The sequence below is a fragment of the Bombina bombina genome, chromosome 3, assembly GCF_027579735.1.
Source record: "Bombina bombina isolate aBomBom1 chromosome 3, aBomBom1.pri, whole genome shotgun sequence".
NCBI lineage: Eukaryota > Metazoa > Chordata > Amphibia > Anura > Bombinatoridae > Bombina > Bombina bombina.
The window spans coordinates 867,683,569-867,709,751 of record NC_069501.1 but is presented as its reverse complement, the minus strand read 5'-3'; the positions used below and the strand labels follow the sequence as shown (position 1 = coordinate 867,709,751).

General features: G+C 35.6%; 1 protein-coding gene across 1 annotated transcript in view; it reads left to right on the top strand.

The window, feature by feature from the left end:
• The window catches only part of GPC6 (glypican 6), a 2,314,333-nt gene that overhangs the window by 1,930,845 nt on the left and 357,305 nt on the right, over positions 1–26,183 (top strand). The window contains exon 5 of the mRNA XM_053705482.1: positions 25,098–25,228. Within this exon, the coding sequence (XP_053561457.1) occupies positions 25,098–25,228 (131 nt within the window). The remainder of the gene's footprint in view (positions 1–25,097; positions 25,229–26,183) is intronic.

Here is a 26,183-nt window from a genome sequence, read left to right as displayed (position 1 = left end):
CCTCTAAGCACATTGGGCAAAGAGTCCACGTCTGGTTTCCCCCATCACCCTTAGGGAGACTATCCCCAGGGTCATATTTACATATGCAAAACAGAAAGAGAAGCAGTCTGTCAGGAACGAACAGCAGCATTAATAGCTTGTTCTGTGGCCCGGTTGCCACCTGGGAGTAGCTTCTTTCTGCCCAATTGTGCTTTTCACAGTGGAAAACTTTCCTGTAGTATATCAGTCTGATCCCACCGACATGATCAGTCCAACCCCAAAATACCAGACAATTCTTCTCTGAACAAGAAACATGACAACCCTAGACGATCGTTTCGGCCTCCTTTGGGCCTCGTCAGTGAGGTGCAGCCATATCCCTCTAAGCACATTGGGCAAGGAGTCCTTGTCTGGTTTCCCCCATCATGCTTAGGGAGACTATCCCCAGGGTCATCTTTACATATGCAAAACAGAAAGAGAAGCAGTCTGCCAGGAACAAACAGCTGCATCAATAGCTTGTTCTATGGCCAGGTTGCCACCTGGGAGTAGCTTCTTTCTTCCGAATTGTGCTTTTAACAGAAGAAAACTTTCCTGTAGTATATCAGTCTGATCCTGCCCACATGGTCAGTCCAACCCCGAAATACCAGGGTAATGTCCTCTGAATATCAGCAACAACAAAAAATGTCTTTTTTAATGTATTTTGTATGTTTGCATATTTGGCCATTAACAAAAGTGAAGTTGACATACTTGTTTGCTGACACATTAATTAATCAACTGATAATTAAATTGTTGGGTATAGTTGTTGAATAGTGTATTTGTATTTGAAGTTCTGAAACTTTTTCAACCTGAATAGTGTAAATCTTAACTTTTCAACCCTTTCCTACCTGTAGAAAGCGTCTTCTACCTTTAGAATAATGGTTTAAGGACATGGATAAAGGAACTCCTTTTTTTTATGACACCATCATTTGTTTCTGTGTTTTGTTCATCAATGGAAAAATTAGTGACTTTGTTGAGTCATCATGATCCAAATGCTCATGTGTTAATATAATCCATAATCACTTGCCTTTTACCTTTTTGTAAATGCTTGATGTGAACGTTCCAAAAGAAGGTTTCTCCACGTAGTGCTTTTGGTTTCACCACACACTAAAGTTTGAAAATTAGCTCATCATTTATTCCTTCTTTTCAATGTTACGGGCAGCTTCTATCCTATTTGTTATACTTTTTGCATCTTATGCTAAAAACTTAACTGTAAAACTAATATTATTTGAGTATGTTCAGTTATTATGTACATTTAGTCTCTATGTCAGGCTTTCTTTGATCATTTATGAGACAGCGAGCGAGGTAATCAATATTTTTATAGCCCAAATTGTGTTAATCTATACTATAATTGTGTTTGTAATGTCCGTCGCTGTCGGTAGTTGCGCACGCATTCTCAATGGAATGTTGGCAGTGTGAGGCAGCCAACAGAATGTTGGCTGCACGCGCAGCCAAAAGAATTCACCTGGATGCAACGAAGCTGCATCCAGGTGGATTCCAAAAATGTCAGGGTGGTAAAAGAATCCACTGCAGATGGATTCTTTCACCATGCTGCCATTTTAAGAATACACTGGGATGCAGCGAAGGCAAACGGAGCATTATAAAAAAATAAACTGTCAGCAATAAGTATATAAAAAAAAACACCTAACCGCCGGCAATAAGTATTTAAAAAAAACCTAAGCGCTTGCAATAAGTATTTAAAAAATAAAAATAAATAACCACCCGTACAAAGTATTAAAAAAAAAAACGAGCTACCTAATAAAACTATTAACCCCTAAATCCGCAAACCCCAACATCGCAAACTACCTAATACATATATTAACCCCTAAACCGCCAACCCCCCACAACGCATTAAACCTAATTTACCTATTAACTCCTATACCGCTAACCCCACAACGCAAAAAACTAATTTAATGACTACGCCCCCTAACCTAAGACCCAATAAATTAACCCCTTAATTACAATAAAAATAAACTACATTACAATAAAAGTACAATAGATTAATCTAATTACAGAAAATGCTAACATTACAAAAAATAATAATCCCTATGAAAATAAAAAAGCCCCCACAAAATAAAAACACCTAATCTAATGCTAAACTACCAATAGCCCTTAAAAGGGCTTTTTTGTAGGGAATTGCCCTCAGTTAGACAGCTCTTTTACATGCAAATAAACAAAGTCCCCCCTAACAGTAAAACCCCCCACCCACCAAACCCCCCAAAATAAAAAACTTGTATGGGCATTGCCCTTAAAAGGGCATTTAGCTCTTTTTCACTGCCCTTAAAAGGGCATTCAGCTATTTTTCAAAGTGCCCAAAAAAACAAAATTTAAAAAAAATAACTAACACTAAAGCCCAAAATAGGTACTCACGGTTCCTGAAGTCCGGCAGAGAAGGTCTTCTTCCAGGCGGGTCAATCATCTTCATCTACAGCAAAGGCGGCACGGAGCGGAGGTCCGGAGCGGTCTTCCCAGATGTGGCTATCCTCAGCGACAGCATTGGCACTCCTCAAAGGCGTGGAGGTTCCTCTTCATGCAATCATCTGCCGCACACTGAAGAAAGAATTCAAGGTACCCCATATTTATTGGGGTACCTTGAATTTCTATTGGCTGAAATTTTCAAAATCAGCCAATAGTAGGATAGCTACTGAAATCTTATTGACTGATTTGAAAAGCCAATAGGATTTCAGTAGCTCTCATTCTTTTGGCTGTTTTGAAAAATTCAGCAGCCAATAGAATGAGAGCTACTGAAATCTTATTGGCTGATTTGAACAGCCAATAGGATTTAGTAGCTCTAATCCTGTTTTAAAAAATTCAGCCAATAGGAATGCAAGGTACCCCAAATTGATTGGGGTACCTTGCATTCTTTCTTCAGTATACCACGGACGATCAGATGAAGAGGAGCCTTCATGTCGCCATGGACCGCCGCCACCAAGGACCGCCACCGCTGAGGATCGCCACATCTGGGAAGACTGGTCCGGACCTCCGCTCCACGCCCCCTTTGCTGTGGATAAAGATGATGGACCCGCCTGGAAAAAGACCTTCTCCGCCGGACTTCTGAAACTGTGAGTACCTATTAGGGGCTTTAGTGTTTTTTTTAACTGGGCACTTTGAAAAAGAGCTGAATGCCCTTTTAAGGGCAGTAAAAAAGATCTGAATGCCAATACAAATGCCCTTTTCAGGGCAATGAGTAGATTAGGTTTATTAGTGTTAGTTTTTTTTATTTTGTGGGGTTTGGTGGGTGGGGAGTTTTACTGTTAGGGGGAACTATGTTTATTTTTAATGTAGAAGAGCTGTTTAACTTAGGGCTATGCCCTACAAAAAAGCCCTTTTAAGGGCTATTGGTAGTTTAGCGTTAGATTAGGAGGTGTTTTTATTTTGTGGGGGCTTTTTTATTTTCATAGGGATTAAGTTTAATGTTTTTATTTTGGATAATGTGTTTATTTTTTTCTGTATTTTTATTTTTTTATTTTTTTGTAGCTTGAGGGGTTGTATTTACAACATATAGACTGCCCTCTGGGCCAGCTTACCAACTAGTTTTAAAGGGACAGTCTAGTAAAAATTAAACTTTCATGATTCAGATAGGGCATGCAATTTTAAACAACTTTTCCATTATAATTAAATTTGCTTTGTTCGCTTGGTGGTATTTTTGAAAAAGCTAAACCTAGGTAGGCTCAAAATGATTTCTAAAACAATTGAAAACTGCCTCTTAGCTCAGAGCATTTTGAAAGTTTTTCACAGTTAGACAGTAGTAGTTCATGTGTGTCATATAGATAACATTGTGCTCACTCCCGTAGAGTTATTTAGTTAAACTGTATGTCTGTCAAAAGTACTGAGATAAGGGGGCAGTCTGCAGAGGCTTAGATACAAGGCAATCACATAGGTAAAACATATATTAATATAACTATGTTGGTTATGCAAAACTGGGGAATGGATAATAAAGGGATTATCTATCTTTTTAAACAATAAATATTCTGGTGTAGACTGTCCCTTTAAATATTAGTGTTACTGCTTCTCTGTGAATTCTTAGAAAATAACTTAAGCTAGATGACAAATAACATGCAAACGCAGAGATTAGATGAATTTTGCATAAATTAATTAACACATTCAGCTAGATTAAGAGTTTTGAGCACTATAGCGATTTTAATGATCACCACAAAAGCAGCATTATTCCACCTCCCTACAGCGCTGCTATTACAAGTTTAAAAAAAGCAGGCTTGTGCAGGCGATATGGTGGCATTGAGCTCCATATCACACCAAACTCAAGCGCTGCTTTGACGTGCTCATGCACGATTTACCCATAGACATCAATGGGGAGAACCAGCATAAAAAAAGCCTAACACCTGCGATCGCGGAATGAAAAGCTCCGTAACGCAGCCCTATTGATGTCTATGGGGAAATAAAAAGTTATGTTTAAACCTAACACCCTAACATAAACCCCCAAGTCTAAATACCCCTAATCTGCTGCCCCCAACATTGCCGCCACCTACATACAGTTATTAACCCCTAATCTGCCGCCCCGATATCGCTGCCACCTACATACAGTTATTAACCCCTAATCTGCCACCCCAACATCGCCGCCACTTATATAAAACTATTAACCCCGAATCTGCCGCTCCCGATGTCGCCGCCACTATACTAAATTTATTAACCCCTAAACCTTTTGCCTCCCACATCACTACCGCTAAATAAATCCATTAACCCCTAAACCTAATACTAACCCTAACATAACCCTAACCCTAACATAACCCTAACACCCCCTAACTTTAACATAATTAAAATATAGCTAAATTAAAGTTACAATTATTAACTAAATAATACCTATTTAAAACTAAATTCTTAAAACTGTAAAATAAAACCTAAGCTAACTACAATATAACTAATAGTTATATTGTAGCTAGCTTAGGTTTTATTTTTATTTCTCAGGTAAGTTTGTATTTATTTGAACTAGGTAGACTAGTTAGTAAATAGTTATTAACTATTTACTAACTACCTAGTTAAAATAAATACAAATTTACCTGTGAAATAAAACCTAACCTGCCTTACACTAAAACCTAACATTACAAAAAAAAAACTAAACACTAAAATTACTAAAAATAAAAATAACTAAATTACTTTAAAAACCAAACACTAAATTGCAAAAAATAAGAAACAAATTCAAAAATAAAAAAGAATTACACCTAATCTAATAGCCCTATCAAAATAAAAAAAAATAAAAAACCCTAGCCTACAATAAACTACCAATGGCCCTTAAAAGATGACGTCACTTGCATTGAAGTTCCAGTTTGCGGCAGCGATCGTATGAAGAGGATGCTCCACGCCGTATGTCTTCAGGATGGACCTGCTCCGTGCCGGATGGATGAAGATAGAAGATGCCGTCTGGATGAAGACTTTTTGCCACATGGATGAAGACTTCACCGGCTGGATGAATATGGAAGAGGCTGCCCGGATGAAGACTTCTTGCTGCATGGATGAGTATTTTGCCGGCTGGATGGATCTTTCAAGCGGGACTTCAAGAACTGTAAGTGGATCATCGGGGGTTAGTGTTAGGTTTTTTAAGGGTTTTTTGGGTGGGTTTTATTTTTAGTTTAGGGTCTGGGCATGCGAAAGAGCTAAATGCCCTTTTAATGGCAATGCACATACAAATGCCGTTTTCAGGGCAATGGGGAGCTTAGATTTTTTTAGATAGTTATTTTATTTGGGGGGGTTGGTTGTGGGGGTGGTGGGTTTTACTCTTGGGGGGTTGTATTTTTTACAGATAAAAAAGCTGATATCTTTGGGGTAATGCCCTACAAAAGGCCCTTTTAAGGGCCATTGGTAGTTTATTGTAGGCTAGGGTTTTTTTATTGGGGGGGCTTTTTTATTTTGGGTGGGCCTTTTTGATTTTGATAGGGCTATTAGATTAGGTGTAATTCTTTTTTATTTTTGATAATTTGTTTCTTATTTTTTGTAATTTAGTGTTTGTTTATTTTTGTAATTTAGTTACTTATTTTTTTGTAATTAGATACTTTTTGTAATTTAGTAGTGTTAGGATTTTTTTAATGTGTAGTTTAGTTTAATTGTAGTTTAATAATTATCTTAGTTTAATTGTTAGTTTAAAATTAGGGGCTAATAGGTTTATTATAGTGGTGACGATGTCGGGGAGCGGCGGAATAGGGGTTAATACATTTTAATAGTGGCGGCGATGTCCGGAGCGGCAGATTAGGGGTTAATACATTTATTATAGTGTTCGCGATGCAGGAGGGCCTCGGTTTAGGGGTTAATAGGTAGTTTATCAGTGTTTGTGTACTTTGTAACACTTTAGCTATGAGTTTTATGGTACAGCTTTGTAACGTAAAACTCATAACTACTGACTTCAGATGTCGGTACGGATCTTGTGGTTATAGAGTGTACCGATCAGTTTTTGACCTCCCAGGCAAACTCGTAATACCGGCGCAACGGGAGTCCCATTGAAAAAGGACTTTTTTAAAAGTGCGGTACTGACGTTACGTGACTGACTAAAAGGTGTGCGGTACACCCATACCGACAACACTTGTAATAACAGCGTTGGGGGAAAATGAAGTGTTATGGGCCATAACGATGCTATTTGACTGATAACGCAAAACTCGTAATCTAGCTGATTGTTTTTTACATGCAAATAATTGTTGCATTTTACATCTTCACTGTTCTTGTATATCCATTACAAACCTGTATGCTCATATTACTCTACCTGCATCGGGGGGGGGGGGCTTATTACAGTGTTACTGGATGGCCGTAAGCAGGGCTTGTGTGTGCCATTAGTGGCCAGTGCCGACTAAGGCCCAAGGTGATGTGGTGGTCAGACTATTATATATTTCATTACCCAATAAAACTGTCTTCAGAATCTAGGAGACAAGTTGATATTGCTATTATCCTTGTCTGGACTCTGTATGGTTAAACCTTCCTTGTTGAATATTTCTACTTCTGCATAAGTTTTGACTCATTTTATTGGAAAATGGTCCATTATAGCAATTTTAGGGGAACATTTTCTTCTTCATAAATGACTAAATGAAGCAATATTTGATAGCATGATGCATACTTTTATTTGTATTTAACCCAATTCTGAATAGATTTACTAAAGATAATACCTTTCTATAATAAAGAAAGTTGAAAGTTAGAGTGATTTTTTATGTGTTCCCTATGGTTTTAATTTTGTATTTTATATCTCAATTAGGTTAATTCTTCAACTGTTATATCACCTTAATAATCATCATATTACTGTACGACTACCTCCAGAGGTGTTCGGTTTTGTTCCTAAAACATATCTTATGTATTAACAGGATATTATGAGCCATATGTGAGATTCCCATTATCCTTATTAATTTCTTATTCACAGCATACTGATGCAGGTTGTGCAGCCTAAACATATTCCACAGAAATGCTAACTCCTAGATCTAATCTGTAAATCACCCTTTCGTTTTGCCTTTGCAAGTTGGCATTACAGAGATATTGGTGTTAATCTTATAACACATACTTTTCTTCAGTCTTTGTAGAAAGAGCAGATGAGGTCAAAGTTTTTTTTTTTTTAGTTTATATGAGGATTTAAACTTGTCAAATTGGTTTGCATACATTTGTGGTGTGGTTATGCTTTTATACAAATTAATAAAATAGCTTGAAAGGTATGTTTAGTTATACTATATATACTGTTTTGCATGGTAATTTGTATCTTCATTTTATTTTCTATATTATTCATTGAGCTAATAGAATATTTATTTCCAAGTACCTTCTAAGTTCAAATTTTCGGATTTCACTGTTTGGTAACTTGAATTTGCTTTTTCTGTGCCTTCTATGTGTAATAAATGCAAGTTAAAAGGTAATATAAGGGAGCTGCAGGGATCTTCTGGTCTCAAGCAGGAAAACAGCCTCTGAGTCAATCAGCAGTGCTAGCAGTAAAGTTGGGGAGCTTGACAAGTGCTTTTGATTGGCTCAATAGCAGTTTCAGCTCAGGGCCAGCAGGGGTTAATAGTGATAAAAAGGAGAGAATTTTTTTAAAAACTTTAATGGCCCTTTAAAAATATATGTGTTAGTTACTGTAACCCACCTGTGCTGTTCTCTGCATCAGTTGTCTGTTCTAAATGAAATATATCATATCTCAGTAAATATCTATCTTTCTGACCTTTCATTTGCCCCATGACAGTTCTTCACCAATCATATCTTTTGCATTGCTCATAACAAGGAATAAGAGAAGCTGAACAAAAATATTTGCCTTTCTGTACCCTTTGAAATAATCATTGTTGCATTTTATTTTTAAAAACAAATGCTGTATTTTGTGTATTGCACGATTGATTTTACAAATATAATTCAGTTCCATGTGTTACTTTTGATACAGTATTTCAAATGTGTTTTTAATTAAATATGTTATCATAAATACAAAATGTTATATTTCAATTGACCAATATACCAGCATTTTGTGTTGTTTTTTTTTTTTTAGAAAACTTAAAGGGATACTAAACCCAAATTGTTTCTTTTATGATTCAGATAGAGCATGCAATTTTAAGCAACTTTCTAATTTACTCCTATTTTAAATTTTTCTTTGTTCTTTGCTATCTTTATTTGAAAAAGTAGGCATCTAAGCTAAGGAGCCAGTCAATTATTGGTTCAGACCCTGGACAGCATTTAGCAACCAATCAGCAAACACAACTCAAGTGGTAAACCAAAAATGGGCCGGCTTCTAAGCTTACATTCTTGTTTTTCAAATAAAGATAGCAAGAGAATGAAGAAAATTGATGATAGGAGTAAATTAGAAAGTTGCTTAAAATTGCATGCTCTATCTGAATCATGAAAGATAAAATTTGGGTTCAGTGTCCCTTCAAAGGGATAGGAAAGTCAAAATTAAACTTGCATTAATCCGATAAAGCATGTAATTTTAAGACACTTTTAAATTCATTTCTATTTTCAAATGTGCTTTGTTCTCTTGGTATTCCTTGTTAAAAAAGAATATGCAGATATCCTACACTAGTGGGAGCTGCTGCTAATTGGTGCCTGCACACATTTGTCTTTTGTGATTTGCTGACTAGTTGTGTTCATCTTGCTGCCAGTAAGGCAATGCTGTTCCTTCAGCAAAGGATAAAAAAAGAATAAAGCAAATTTGAAATTGGAAGTAAATTGGAAAGTTTTTTTAAAATTGTATGTTCTATCCAAATCACAAAAGAAAATGTTGGGGTTTCCTATCCCATTAACTCTAACATTACAGGGACAGTCAACACCAGAATTTTTGTTGTTTAAAAAGGTAGATAATCCCTTTTTTACCCATTCCCCAGTTTTGCATAATCAACACTGTTATATTAATATACTTTTTACCTATGTGATTACCTTGTATCTAAGCATCTTCTGATAGCCCCCTGATCATATGACATTTTATTTATTATCTATCGACTTTCATTTTAGCCAATTAGTGCAGTGTCTGCCACAATCCACAGGCGCGATCACAATGTTATCTATATTGTTTACATGAACTAGCTCTCCCCTGCTGTGAAAAGCAAATAAAAAAGCATGTGATAAGAGGCGGCCTTCAAGGGCTTAGAAATTATCATATGAGCCTTCCTAGGTTTAGCTTTTAACTAAGAATACCAAGAAAACAAAGCAAAATTGGTGATAAAAGTAAATTGGAAAGTTGTTTAAAATTACATGCCCTATTTGAAACATGAAAGTTTTTTTTGGACTTGACTGTCCCTTTAATGTAGAGCAAATACATTTAACAAAATGTGTTGCAGTATAAATCCTTCCCTTTTTATAACGTATTGATATTATATTCTTTATCTTCCAAACTTGATGGTCTCCTATTGACTTTAATGAGAATGAACATCAACTATTGTAATAGTTTCTTTAAATTTAAGCGTAAATGACATATGGATATAAATAGCAATAGAATAAAATATTTAAAAATGTTCTCCTCACACATCTAACGTCTTGTAAATTCTATATTCCGGGTGATTCATTGTTTTCAAATATAATCTGGTGGGACATGAAATTTATATTATTCTATAAAATTTCTTCTTAGTTATATGCTATTTGTACTGTTATTTCTGCTGTTATTCCACTGGTTGATTGACGTAGAAAGGGAAGATCTCATGCCAACCAAATAGACAGGCAGAACCAAATATACAGACTGATGGATTTGATAGATTAATTAAAATGTCAACGTTTTTTTAAAGGTATTATTGACGGGGTTTAGAAATTAATATCTTTTTTTTTATTATTAGTTTTATGAGCAGAGTTCTTGGCTAATTTTATTCTGTAATTGGCAACTATTCTACAATTTTATGATATGCAAATTAAATATGAATTTATTAAACCGTATATTGCTTGATTGTGAATTACAAATTGCTGTGACATTCTTGGCAGAGCTTATGTATTGCTGAACTTTATAGTTGTCATTATTTACACACATTTATGGCAAGAAAGGGACTCTTCAAGTTAAATAAAAGCATTCTTCATGGTGTTTGGAAAAAAATAATCATATTTTTTAAAGGGACATTGAAATAATTATGTGTAATGCATGTACTTTGTATAAATAAAATGTAAATAATCCATGGTGCAAGGTTTTTTTTTTATTCTAGAGGTTTTTTTTTGTTTGTTTTTTAATATTCCCAGTATGATCTGCATATATAGTTTTTGATTATTTGTATCATCCTAGGCTACAATTAAAAAATATTGTTAAATGGAAAAAAATAAAAGTTATTTCCATTTTTACCAGTTTAAGATGAATAAGACGCTTGAAGTAACTAAACTGTACACAGTGCTAGATGTATTTCTAATGTTACTAGATAAATATAGAAACATGGCTATATTTTGCAGAATATATCACCTACGTTGCTTTGTTTTCTGGATGTTAGAGCTATTAGTTTATCATCCCACCTACTCATGTAATTTACCAATACAGTTGAATTTGTGCAAAAGAGTGCTCTTTTTGTCATTAGTTTATTCATCTACAATGTATATGTTTCCTGGTTTGTGTGTGTGTTTAGATTTGTAAAAAAAAAAAATGTATAGCAATATTATATGTTATTGACCCTATGAACAAAAGTCCCACTAAAGCTACAACCATATTATCACGAATAGTAACACAGCTATAGTTCATGTTGAAGTGAAGGCTTTATCATTAGCTTGCTTTTTTAAGTGTCTACAAACTCTAATAGCACTAAAAAATCAATGTGCTTGATATTTGGAGGTAAATCTTTTTCAGGAATCCTACATATTATGATAAAACATTGAATTATGCTTATTATTATTATCATTTATTTGTATAGCGCAGCCAAACTCCGTAGCGCTGGGTACAATGATAGGGGTATACAATGACAAAGATTTGTGATACAATACAAAACATAACAAGACTAAACAAATCTAGCACAGGAGGAAGAGGGCCCTGCTCCGGAGAGCTCACAGTCTATAGGTTTAGGGTGCAGAGACATAAGGTTGGGGTAGCTTGTTACATCGGTTGTATTTGCAGCAGTGAGTATTGTAGTTCATGCACATGTATTAGCTTGGTTCGGATGCGGGATGGAGGAGAGATGGTAAGCCTCTCTGAATAGGTGGGTTTTCAAGGATCTTCTGAAGCTATATAAGGTTGGAGACAGTCTGATGGAGTGGGGTAGAGAGTTCCAGAGGACAGGAGCAGCACGTGCGAAGTCTTGGAGGCAGGAGTGGGATGTAGAGATAACAGGAGTGTAGAGGCGTAGGTCAGAGGTTGATCGAAGAAGACGGGATGGGGAGTATTTCACGATGAGAGAGGAAATATAGTTGGGAGTTAGACTGTTGAGTGCTTTGTAGGTTAGGGCTAATACTTTAAATTGTATTCTGGAGTGTATGGGGAGCCAGTGTAGAGACTGGCAGAGTGGAGCAGCTGATGTAGATCGTCGACTTAGGTGGATGAGTCTAGCAGAAGCATTCATAATAGGTTGGAGGGAGGAGAGGAGGTGTTTTGGAAGGCCATTTAAGAGTAGATTGCAATAATCAATGTGTGACAGGATGAGGGAATGAATAAGTATTTTTGTAGTATTTTGAGTAAGGAAGGGACGAATTCTGGAAATGTTGCGTAGGTGTGAACGGCAGGATTTGGTAAGCGTTTGTATATGTGGGTTGAATATGAGTTCTCAGTCTAGTGTGACCCCAAGGCAGCAGACCTGGGGTGAGGTGTTGAGAATAGAGTCTCCAACCATCAGAGAAATGTCAGGTGTTGGATGTCTCGAAGAGGGGGAATAAGAAGCAGCTCAGTTTTGGACAGATTGAGTTGGAGGTAGTTTGAAGACATCCAAGAGAAAATTGCAGAGAGGCAGTCAGAAATCTGGTTGAGTAAAGAGGGAGAGATATCAGGAGAGGAAAGATAGATTTGGGTATCATCAGCATATAGGTGGTACTGGAATCCAAAGGAGGCTATAAGTTTTCCAAGGCAGGATGTATAAAGAGAGAAAAGCAAGGGACCTAAGACAGAGCCTTGAGGTACTCCAACTGAGAGAGGCATAGGATCACAAGATATGTTGTTAAAGGAAACTGAAAACGAGCGGTTTGAAAGATATGATGCAAACCAGGAGAGGGCTGTGTCTCGGATGCCAAATTAATGTAGTATTTTTAGGAGGAGAGGATGGTCAACTGTGTCAAAAGCTGCGGACAGGTCAAGAAAAATTAGTAATGAGTAATGGCCTTTTGCTTTAAGGGTAATCCAAATATTTATATTCTACCCACAATGTTTGTGTAATAGACCTATTGCATTTGGTAATATATATTTTTGACTGACCTCAAGCATAACTATGACCATTTCACAAATCTGCAACATCTTGTGCGTATACAAGCAGATGTTTTTATACTATAATGACACAAACAAAAGAATACTGTTAATTATTAGGCTAAAACTATACCACAGATCAATATGTAACACTTTAAATGCATTTTCTCCCCTAAAAGTAAGCAAAATTTAAAACAAAAAAAATTATCCATGGAAAAAAAAAATCTACCTAAAAAAAGGCCAGTCTTGTATATTTTTTGAGAAAACTTTAATCCTGTTTCATATTCTCAGCAAATATATGAGCTGAGCACATAATGGTAGGTTATAAAAAAAGATCCAAGTAAGATGTTCTATGTCTTCTGAGCATAAATATCAACAATGTCTATGTTAGTTTGGCCCCATAGTTATCACAGGCCATTGATTTTTTTATGACAAAATCTAAAAATACCTTCCTTTAAATATCTGGTTTAAAGATCCAGCACAGATTCTTTTTAACCCCATACATTTATATATTTCCCAAAAGTGAACACCTTAAGAAATACATTCATTTATGGAAATACTTTCCCAGAATCTGACTTGAAATAATACATAGTATATTTGAGCCCATTGTGGTAGGTAGTGAAAAAAACAGCAACTAAGCTTACTGATTTATTAATAGGCAAACCATGTAAGAAAAGTATACTTATTTTTTTAATGAAACTATAATACAGGGAGATCTTACGGTATTTATTTTACCCTGATAAATAGATTTTGGTTAAAAACTCTTAATAACCTACAAAATTCCGATATAAGCGATACTTTAAAATTAAGTTCTCATATTTCTCATAAAGAAAAATGTAGGGAAGATAAATTGCAGGCAGTGCGCATTGAATAGAAAATTGACCTTTATCTAATGTGGAGCAAACTAGGGTTCTATCTGGAAATACAATAAAATAGAGAAAAGCTACCAAAATCTGAAGAATTCTTGTTGTACAATGGATAGATTACATGAATCCTATTTTCTGCATCAAAGGGCCCAGTCCTTTTAATAGTCTTCCACTAGTTCATTTTATTTTAATTATAATCTAACAGAGCTTACAAAATGCCTGTTAAAGGTTCTCAATTCAAGTGCCCTTGACTTTTCTATTATATATATACATTATATATATATATATATATATATATATATACATACAGTATATATATATATATATATATATATATATACATACAGTATATATATATATATATACATTATATATTTAAATATATATATACATACAGTATATATATATATATATATATATATATATATATATATATATATATATATAGACTTTTCTTTAAAATATGACAGAAGTTTGATAGATTTTTATACCACTAGAAGCCATAGGGATTTTTCGCAAACTTTGATATATTTTAATTGCTTCATCCTTGAGTCTAATTTATTTATTTGAAAAGCAATAACATGTGAAACGGTAAAACTCACAGTACGTTATATTCACAACAATAAGTTGATCATATGTGGCAACAGCTTGTAAGACTTCATGCCTAAGATGTACAAATATTATAGTGATGCTTTCTAAAACTGGGACATCTGTATATATATATTTACCTTTTTATATACTGATAAATATTGATTTTTAATATATATTTCCTGAATAAGTACCATGGGATGACTTGGCATAATTAAAGGGACAGTCTACAACAGAATTGATATTGTTTTAAAAGATAGATAATCCCTTTATTACACATTCCACAGTTTTGCATAACAAACACAGTTATATTAAAGGGACAGTCTACACCAGAATTTTTATTGTTTTAAAAGATAGGTAATCCCTTTATTACCCACTCCCCAGTTTTGCATAACCAACACAGTTATATTAATAAACTTTTAACCTCTGTGATTACCTTGTATCTAAGCCTCTGCAAACTGCCCCCTTATTTCAGTTCTTTTGACAGACTTGCCGTTTAGCCAATCAGTGCCTGCTCCCAGATAACTTCACGTGCATGAGCACAGTGTTATCTACATGAAATACATGAACTAACACCCTCTAGTGGGGAAAAAAAATGTTAAAATGCATTCTGAAAAGAGGTGGCCTTCAAGGTCTAAGAAATTAGCATATGAACCTCCTAGGTTAAGCTTTCAACTAAGAATACCAAGAGAACAAAGCAAAATTGGTGATACAAGTAAATTGGGAAGTTGTTTAAAATTACATGCTCTATCTGAATCATGAAAGTTTTCTTTGGCCTAGACTGTCCCTTTAATATAATTTTGACCTCTGATATTACCTTGTGTCTAAGCCTCTTCAAACTGCCCCCTTACAGACAGACTTGCATTTTAGCCAATCAGTGCTGACTCATAAGTAAATCCTCAGGAGTGAGCCCACTGTTATCTATATGGCACACATGAACTAGCACTTTCTAGCTGTGAAAAACTGTCAAAATGCCTACAAGGGCGTAGAAACTAGCATATGGGCCGACCTAGGTTTATATTTCAACAAAGAATACCAAGAAAACAAAGCAAATGTGATGATAAGATTAAATTAAAAAGTTGTCTAAAATTGCATACCCTATCTGAATAATTTTGACTATACTGTATATCGATCTATTCAAGCACTATTAACTAATTATGTTATGCTGATTTGAGCGCAGAGTATTATACATATGACTCGCAATGCTATGTGGCTCTACTTAATGGTATAATATTCAAATAAGGTACGGTGATATTATCGGAAACGTAGTTATAGCACTATAATATACCAATCCCAACACTGCTTAGCAACTGGGGTTAAAATTAGCAATTACTAGCACCGGAGGGGCTAAGATCCACAATACCTTTAGCATGACACCAAACTGAACTAACAGGTTGTATCAGAAAAAGGAGAAACTTATACCACTTTATCCAAGCACTATTAATTATCTATGCTAGACTAATTTAAGCACATAATATTATACATTTAACTCACATGATTAGGTGGTTTTACTTAGCGGTGTAATATTTGAAGATGTTGGTGATATCAATGGCAATATAGTGACTGCACTTGAACATATCGGTCTTAGCAATGCTGAATTACCGGGGTTAAAATTAGTAATCACCAGCACCTGAGTGGCTAAAACCATAATACTTGCAGCATAACATTAAACTGAATTAACAAGTTCACCCAGAGGCAAGTGACATAAGACATTATAAATTAATATTTAATCATACGCCAAATATGCAAACAAGTGTGATCTTTTTATGTAACTAAGTGAAGCAAAGGGTAGTTATTACATAATACCTCTTAGTGTGAACAATTTGCATCTACTAGTAACAACTTGTTGCTACACTGTGGCGTAGAGCATTGAAACCAACAGCTTATGTTGCAGACTTAATATATTTAAGTACTTAAACTAATGATAACTTCATTTTATTGAGCCCAATCTTATGGCAGTAGACAAAGTGCCTGAGTGCTTATTATCATTCTTCTGTATATCATAGTTAAAGCATGCCATTTGCTGTACATGGGTAACATATGTTATGATTAACCACTATTGTTGATGTTCACTTGCCCAATTTTTTACTAGAATTTCTTTATATATATATATCATAACGTGCCATCATTTAGTATTAGGCATTATTAGTCAACCCCAGTCTCCAGCATTTATTGAATCCCGTTACCTTTGTATTATTACGTTGGGGGTTATCCCCAAACCCAAACACACAGAAACCACACCTATCTGCTTAGACAACTAGTGCAGGTAACCATTAATACTCACTAGAACCAATAGCTTTGCATGGTCTAGCAATATTATTATAGTCATTGCATAAACATTATGGTTTAATTACCATTTATAGTTTAAAACTCTGTTATGATCAATCATTGATACAGTGTTTCTCATTCTCTCACAAGGGCTTGATATTAGCCTATTGCAAACAGTACTAGTGTATCACTAACTTAAGATCCTCTATTGATTAGGGGGTATTTACCTAAGATACTTATGTAGGTAGTACTGTTATTATCCATTCTCAGTACCATCAGTCTTATACACAGTAATAAACATATGTGATTACACACAAACGTATACTTTGATTACCCTGCAATTAAAGCAACATCTACACTACGTTAGGTACCTAAGAGTGTTTTTAATTCTTTTTTCCTAATTTTACTTTACCCCAATAAAAGTTACGTTTTACTTAGATTTTTGCTTTTCCCATCTTTTGTCATTTTCCATGTGAAGTTTACAATATGTTACCTCAAATAGACATTTAATTCTTATGACCCTGGAGTGCTACAAGTGTATTCTCTCTTCTACATTTTCAGTATATATGTGTGTATATGTGTGTACAGATGCATTTATGTATTTATATGTGTTTATATGTATTTACAGATATATTTACACATATAAACACATACATACATATCTGCACATACATAGAAGTGCATTGGAGCTATTTGCAGTTAATTAGATGAAAACATATAAAAACATATTTATGAAATATTCTTATTTAATAAAGTGTTCCAATGTTCTGTACATAGCAGAATATGTTCTATGTATTTTTAAATAGTTATTCCTATATATAGCTGTATACATATCTATCTATCTATCTCTCTCTCTCTCTCTCTCTCTCTCTCTGTATATATATATATATATATATATATATATATATATATAAAATCACATCATATAAGGGCACTCGTAGGTATTTAAAATCTTCAAACTTTATTAGTATATCTTCATTAAAAAGTCAGATGTCAACATTACGGCTCTTAGTCAAGCCTTTATCAAGACAACATGTCCTAAAAAATGCAAAACAGAAAACATACAGCTTAAACATCATACAAGCATGAACCCCTTAACCCCACATTCATTCTGATATCGCCAATTGCGTACAAAAATACATCAGATAAAACCATCATCATAATATGGTCCTACTCAACCTATTGTAATGTCTAGTGGAAATAAAAAGACTCATAGAAAACTATATTTATACCAGTACCAAATCTGGGTAAAACCCCTACCAGTAATGGGTAGATACCAATCACATACCAATTTGGAGCAAAATGCTATACAAAGATAATATGTCATGCCACAGATTACAAACTGTATAACAATGGGAAAAAAATAGGGGAAAACATAAAGGCTGTAATAAAGCCATAAGTCATCTCCAAATAACTCACATAGATAGTGTCTGTGGTATGCATAACCATTAGGGAAATATGAAATAACTATAATAGATAGACCTTAATACCAGAACAGTTCAATGCTAGAATACAGGAACACACACATAAACCAGCCATAACATACATTTATGATATAACAACCAATACCTGACAGAGCCCTCTATACATGAAATCATAAACCTAACTCACTCACCATAGAGAGATGAGCAACATACAGAATGTACAAGTGCAACACAAAATCCATTGTGTATCAACAAATGTTTGACTATGATATAAACACATAGAAAAAATTTGGAAAGTGAGTATACTGTACAAAAAACAGTGAAACCCTCCATTATATAATAACCAAGAGAAAAGAAAACAGACAAAAAAAATGAACAGCACTACCTGCTCATAACATCCTAAGCATAATGTGCAACATGACGAATTTTATCATCCTAAAATTCTCAGATATTGTTGTATAAAGTGAAATACCAATAGGATAAGTGCCAAATACTGATATGTATTATAACATATATTGCATCAAACATATACAGTATATATATATTCCCACGTGTAGTGACACATAACCATGTGTACAGACCCTCAAAACCCCACAAGAGCGAAAGAGCATTATATAAGGCTGTATTTAAAAGGAAACTGACATCCAACTACATTTAAACGCGTGCGTGAAACACATACACATAGCATGAAGCAAGTTATTATTATTATATTATTATAATTATTATATACTTTATTTATGAAGCGCCAACATATTCCGCAGCGCTGTCCATGGATACAATTCATTTAAATAAAACAATACAAGACTTGTAAGATACAGGACAAAATTTACAAACACATACAGGAGGGATTGAGGGCCCTATTCCGTGGGAATTTACAATCTAGAAGGGTAGGAGGTTGAGAAACAGGAGGTGAGGACTGCAAGATTGAGAAAGATGTTAATACAGAGTTAGATGAGGAAAATATTAGGTAAGTGAAATTAATTTATTATTTAGTTGGGTGGTAGGCTTCCCTGAACAGAAAAGTCTTCAGGGAACATTTAAAGGAAGAAAGATTAGGGCAAAGCCTGACAGCACGAGGGAGAGTGTTCCAGAGGGTAGGTGCTGCACGACAGACGTCCTGCAGTCTAGCATGAGAGGAGGTGATAGTCGCGAATGCAAGGAGCAGATCATTGTTGGCTCTTAGTGGGAGGGCTGGAGTATACTTGTGTATTAGAGAGGATAGGTAGAGGTATATGAGTTAACTCATATTGGAGCTACACCATATGCCCAGGATCACCAGAATGGCTACTACGGCTTCACTCCCAAAGGTAACCAGGACAGGTCATACTCACGTTGTATGATCGTGAGATTAAATCCACATGCAACTGTGATGTAAGAGACAATAATAAAAATGGAACAGAGCTTCCTTAAAGCGATAGGGTGCTGAAACACTGGCAACACGTACTGCTCTCAGAAAACTTGAGCAACAGTAAATCAAATGATGACCATGTCAACCCATACAGGCTATGACCAAGCTTATAAAGATTTAACTGGTATCAAGACATATTAACCAAGCTAGAAGAGGGCTGGTAGTTCAGCAGACAACAACATAAAAATAGAGACACCAAGTCCCATCAGGCGACCCCATGTCCGTAGATACTAAGGCTAGCATTAGACACTGATGTGTATATCAAGGAAATCTGAGTGGCCACATGCACCCACACACAAGTATCAAAAAGTAAACACAAGCACTAAGTCAACACCTATACAGAAGCTAAAAACTGAACTACCAGGTTTAACAGCAAAATAGACTAAAGAACCAAGAGTTCAAAAACCACTGTGTACATATGAACTGTAGAACATGATCAGTGAAATGGTATATAATCCAAAACCCCAAATCTATGTTGGGGAACCTTGATATAGCACAATATAGTCATTCATGAACAGGATAATCGGTCTATCATTTCCTAAGTAACATAAATAACTAACTTCATATATAAACCTAACCTACAGCTAAATCAGATGAAGTGCCAGATTACTGAAACCCCATGTTTAAGTGCCCTTCCTAATAAAACAGTGAATAATCAAGGTGGACATTCAGTCTATTCGGGGCAAGTGTGTTCAGCTGGTATATCCACCTAGCCTTACATTTAAGGAGTTCCCTCTCTCAGTCACCTCCCAGTTTAGAGGGACGATCCTATCAATCAACATAACCCTAAGTTTTGAAATGGGATGTTTATGGGACAAAAAATGTCTGGCTACCGGTTTATCAAAATGTCCTTCTCTTAAGGCCGTTCTTATGGGAATTTTTCTGATTCGCCAACCTCTCCCTGAATGTCCTACAGGTCTTGCCGACATAGTACCTACCACACAGACAGGACAGAACATATATAAAAAAGTCAGATGTGCATGTAAGGCGGTGCCTAATTTCGAATACCAAAATACAATCAAATGTACATAGAAATATGAATTTATGAATAAATAGCACATATTCTTCTATGTGAAGAACATTGGAATGTGAAATATTCATATTTTCATGTCAGGCTTGCGCACTTGAGAATATTTGATCGGGTTTGCACTTGAGTAGGTTAGGTTTTCCCCCACTTTTTTTACTTCATTGACTTCTATGGCTTTTTGCATGCAAGCAAAAACTTTTTACTTTCAATCTGTAATTTGAGTGCTACCCAACGAGTGCAAAAAGTTTATTCAAGCAAAGTTAGCGCTCAAGCAGAAGCATTAAATACTGTTTCACTTGTAATCTGGCCCAAAATGTTTTATGGAAGATTAGAAAATGGGAAATATAGACCACACTGTTCTCATAGGGGGCGCTTCCTAAATCCACATCTAAAAATTACTAGGATCCAAATGTAAAATGTAACACGTAAAGCACATTACTGCGAGCTACAACAGGAGCTCAAAATGAGTATAAAAAATATATAAAAAGTCTTTATTATCCAAAATCCAATGGAAGGCAGCACTCTGTCAAAAGGATGGTAAGTCCCTGGTGATGATGATTCTAGGAGGAAGAAAACACAGAGGTGCCCATATGGCCTTGTAACGTCTGCACAATAGTAAGACAATGTGAAGTAAAATGGTACTCACAGAGATAGAGCACCCAAAAGTGCAAATTACGCAGGCTGAATCAATTAGCAGTGGTCCAGCTCACTGTATGCTCAAAAAGGAGACACTCAGATAGAAACCAGAAAGCAGTGAACAGAATTTCTATTCCTGTGAGTGACATAAGACAAAATCCATAGCCTAGTACAGACGGGGTATTACTGGTCAGACTTACAGAAAGCAGCGCAACTCCTGGTGCAATCAAGGCAAGCTGGAACCTCTCAGTCGCCCAGTAGACTGTACTCAGGTATAGATGGCGTCCATGCGCCAGCCACACGGTATAAGTCCAAAGGATGAAAAGAAACTCCAAAAATGAGGGCAGCAAGTGTATCAAAAAAAGCATACAGGGAGTGCAGAATTATTAGGCAAGTTGTATTTTTGAGGATTAATTTTATTATTGAACAACAACCATGTTCTCAATGAACCCAAAAAACTCATTATTATCAAAGCTGAATAGTTTTGGAAGTAGTTTTTAGTTTGTTTTTAGTTATAGCTATTTTAGGGGGATATCTGTGTGTGCAGGTGACTATTACTGTGCATAATTATTAGGCAACTTAACAAAAAACAAATATATACCCATTTCAATTATTTATTTTTACCAGTGAAACCAATATAACATCTCAACATTCACAAATATACATTTCTGACATTCAAAAACAAAACAAAAACAAATCAGTGACCAATATAGCCACCTTTCTTTGCAAGGACACTCAAAAGCCTGCCATCCATGGATTCTGTCAGTGTTTTGATCTGTTCACCATCAACATTGCGTGCAGCAGCAACCACAGCCTCCCAGACACTGTTCAGAGAGGTGTACTGTTTTCCCTCCTTGTAAATCTCACATTTGATGATGGACCACAGGTTCTCAATGGGGTTCAGATCAGGTGAACAAGGAGGCCATGTCATTAGATTTTCTTCTTTTATACCCTTTCTTGCCAGCCACGCTGTGGAGTACTTGGACGCGTGTGATGGAGCATTGTCCTGCATGAAAATCATGTTTTTCTTGAAGGATGCAGACTTCTTCCTGTACCACTGCTTGAAGAAGGTGTCTTCCAGAAACTGGCAGTAGGACTGGGAGTTGAGCTTGACTCCATCCTCAACCCGAAAAGGCCCCACAAGCTCATCTTTGATGATACCAGCCCAAACCAGTACTCCACCTCCACCTTGCTGGCGTCTGAGTTGGACTGGAGCTCTCTGCCCTTTACCAATCCAGCCACGGGCCCATCCATCTGGCCCATCAAGACTCACTCTCATTTCATCAGTCCATAAAACCTTAGAAAAATCAGTCTTGAGATATTTCTTGGCCCAGTCTTGACGTTTCAGCTTGTTTGTCTTGTTCAGTGGTGGTCGTCTTTCAGCCTTTCTTACCTTGGCCATGTCTCTGAGTATTGCACACCTTGTGCTTTTGGGCACTCCAGTGATGTTGCAGCTCTGAAATATGGCCAAACTGGTGGCAAGTGGCATCTTGGCAGCTGCACGCTTGACTTTTCTCAGTTCATGGGCAGTTATTTTGCGCCTTGGTTTTTCCACACGCTTCTTGCGACCCTGTTGACTATTTTGAATTAAACGCTTGATTGTTCGATGATCACGCTTCAGAAGCTTTGCAATTTTAAGAGTGCTGCATCCCTCTGCAAGATATCTCACTATTTTTGACTTTTCTGAGCCTGTCAAGTCCTTCTTTTGACCCATTTTGCCAAAGGAAAGGAAGTTGCCTAATAATTATGCACACCTGATATAGGGTGTTGATGTCATTAGACCACACCCCTTCTCATTACAGAGATGCACATCACCTAAAATGCTTAATTGGTAGTAGGCTTTCGAGCCTATACAGCTTGGAGTAAGACAACATGCATAAAGAGGATGATGTGGTCAAAATACTCATTTGCCTAATAATTCTGCACTCCCTGTATATTTATTAAAAACAAAATGATGCGTTTCTCAGCCCCTCTAGGGCTGTTTCCTCAGGCTAAACATTAAAAATGTAACATTGATACACTTGCTATATACATTTTAAAACCATATCACTGGGTAATTAAGACACCCCTCCCCCTTCCCCAAACCCAATTGCTCCATATGCACCTGTTTGTAAACTCTTGTATGTTAGCAGCAATACAGCTGGTAATTAGTGTTGCTAATGGAGTTGTTTGTATAAGTGATGTTATTGATAATGTGATATGCTAACACCATTCATTATATATATGAAGGTATAGCCTTAACTCCTAAGTGCACTGAGTACTCAGAAGGTCCTATAAACACCTCAGTCTTAAAGTATAAAAATAATGTATTGGATTTTTAAAAAACAATAAAGAGTAAACCTAAAAGTTCACTTTATACTGGCTAAAGGTGTAGTTGACTTTACCTGATAGGGCTGATTGTCATAGTCATAATGAGCTTGTCCTAATTATATGAAGAGATCACAGAGGATATTTAGTAATCTTAATAATATGTACAATTATGCTCAATATGACACATACCATTCAAAAATAAAAATAATATTTTTAGATCACGGCTCTCGACATGCCGCCCATGACGTCAGGGGGGGGGTGTATATACATATGACCAATAGTCTAACCACTGGTTAGTATCTCTATGGGGGCATGTCTATTGACACCATCAGTAACATCAGAAAAGTGTGTATCAGGACCTGCCCAATATCCAATGATTTGGCTCTGGGGGGGGGTGCACTGACGTATGCCCATGATGCCAAATACGTCATGTGTAAAGGGCTCCATGCTTCTACTAATGACAAGAAGGGAGAAAATAAAATCATCAGTATATTGTCAATATATCATAGGCTAACTAATAACGTAGTAATTCCGTGACCAGGACTAATCATATTCCTAACGTCTGAGTCACTAAGTGTTATGTTGATGACATGTAGGATAAAACTAGATGTGAAGATAAAATAAGAAAAAACAGTGTAATGAATATAATGTATATATAAAAGCTCGTAAGATGGATAATGTGGTGTATGTGCATGAGCTCCAGGGGTGACTAGTAAGAATGTGAATAATTTGACTGATCACTATAAATATTGCTGCTAACATACAAGAGTTTACAAACAGGTGCATATAGAGCAATTGGGTTTGGGGAACGGGGGGTATCTTAATTAACCAATGATATGGTTTTAAAATGTATAGCAAGTGTATCAATGTTACATTTTTATTGTTTAGCCTGAGGAAACAGCCCTAGAGGGGCTGAGAAACGCGTTGCTTTATTTTTAATAAATATATGCTTTTTTGATACAATTGCTGCCCTCATTTTTGGAGTTTCTTTTCATCCTTTGGACTTATACCATGTGGCTGGTGCACCGACACCATCTATACCTGAGTACACTTTCCTGGGCGACTGAGAGGTTCCAGCTTGCCTTGAATGCACATGGAGGTGCACTGCTTTCTGTAAGTCTGACCAGTAATTGTGCACTCTGTATAACCCGACTGTACTAGGCTATGGATTTTGTCTTATGTCACTCACAGGAATAGGAATTCTGTTTGCTGCTTGCTGGTTTCCATCCAGGTGTCTCCTTTTTGAGCATACAGTGAGCTGGACCACTGCTAATTGATTCAGCCTGCGTGATTTGCACTTTTGGGTGCTCTATCTTTGTGAGTACCATTTTACTTTACATTGTCTTACTATTGTGCAGACGTTACTAGGCCATATTGGTGCCTCTGTGTCTTCTTCCTCCTTTTATGGAAGATGTACATTTTTATTTGAATGTTCCTTTAAATTAAATACATTTAGGATTGCTTTAACATATTGTAAGCTACTTCCTAAACTGCTGTTTGCAATTTCTTATGTGGTTTTGAAAAGTTTACCTGATTTAGGAGTTATAGTCAACATGATTTTAAATATTTTTTTACAGTGTATTGTAAAGCTTCTCGATTCATAATAAAATCAATCTACTTTGAACTGCAACTGTCTTAGAAAAGTATGTTTTGACGGCAGGTGTGTTTGCAATACTGTGTAGGTGTCTATTTGCTGTCAAGAAACAATTAATTCAGTGCACGCTGAATGAGCTCTGTATGGGTAATGTGACCTTTTAATGTGGTGTGTTACACTGAGCTATTGACCTTTGTTCAACTCATGATTGTTTTTTTGTTTTGACAGATGCCATGCTTCTTGTAGCTGATAGACTGGAGGGGCCAGTCAATATTGAGTCAGTCATGGATCCTATTGATGTGAAGATTTCCGAAGCTATCATGAGCATGCAAGAAAACAGCATGCAAGTGTCAGGAAAGGTAAAGAAAAGTGTTCATTATTTTAACTTCATAAATTTTCTTTGGCTAATAAGGTGCTTGAATTGTTTATACTGTAGATGTATGAGGAGGCAGCATTTTTTCATAATATCCTTATTTATGCCCCTCACATTTAGATGTATATTAATATGATTTAGTATTTAAATTAAAGACATCTAACGTTCTGCACATAATTTACTTCACACCCTGCTAAGCAGATGACCTTATTTATACTTTAGGAAATAGCATATGCTTAGTAATTAAGGGCATGCTTAAGATAGAATTAAGGCCATAAAAATATCATGAGTCATAAATAAATAAAATTAAATCATGCTTTCTTAAGACAAAATGTAATTAAAGTGTTGTCACTAGATTTGAATCCCTTTATAATGCTTTTATAGGGGAACAAGTATAGATAATAGTGAGTATGGATATTATTTTACTAGACAAGTATTTCACCATCAATTTTACACTCTAGTTATTCTATCATTCATTTTATTCCTTAAGTATTTTTATTACGTGAGTTTTGTGCAGCCAGTTTTTGTGACATGATAAAGAAAAGAGTAGTGTATTAAGGTAATACATTTTAAAAAAGGTGCATGTAAATATAAAGAGCTCTTGTGAATCCACTTATGATTTTCTGATCGCTACAGTAGACCTGTAGGAATGACACAACCAAACTTAAACATGGCCATTTGCAGTATTACTTTATTATTTTTTAGGAGGGCAAAAATGTCTAAAAACAGAATAAAATAAAATCAACTCTGATACAATAAACAAACAAATCATATTTAGGAATATAGTTTTATAACTTTACATGTTCTGGCAAATTAAGCAATTGCAGTTTTCTGACCATTTGATATTTATAGCGTTACATGAAAAAGTGATATAAAAGAAAAATTGTATAAAAAAGAGAGTGGACTATTTAATAAAATGAGTCCAAATGTCTGAATAAAAA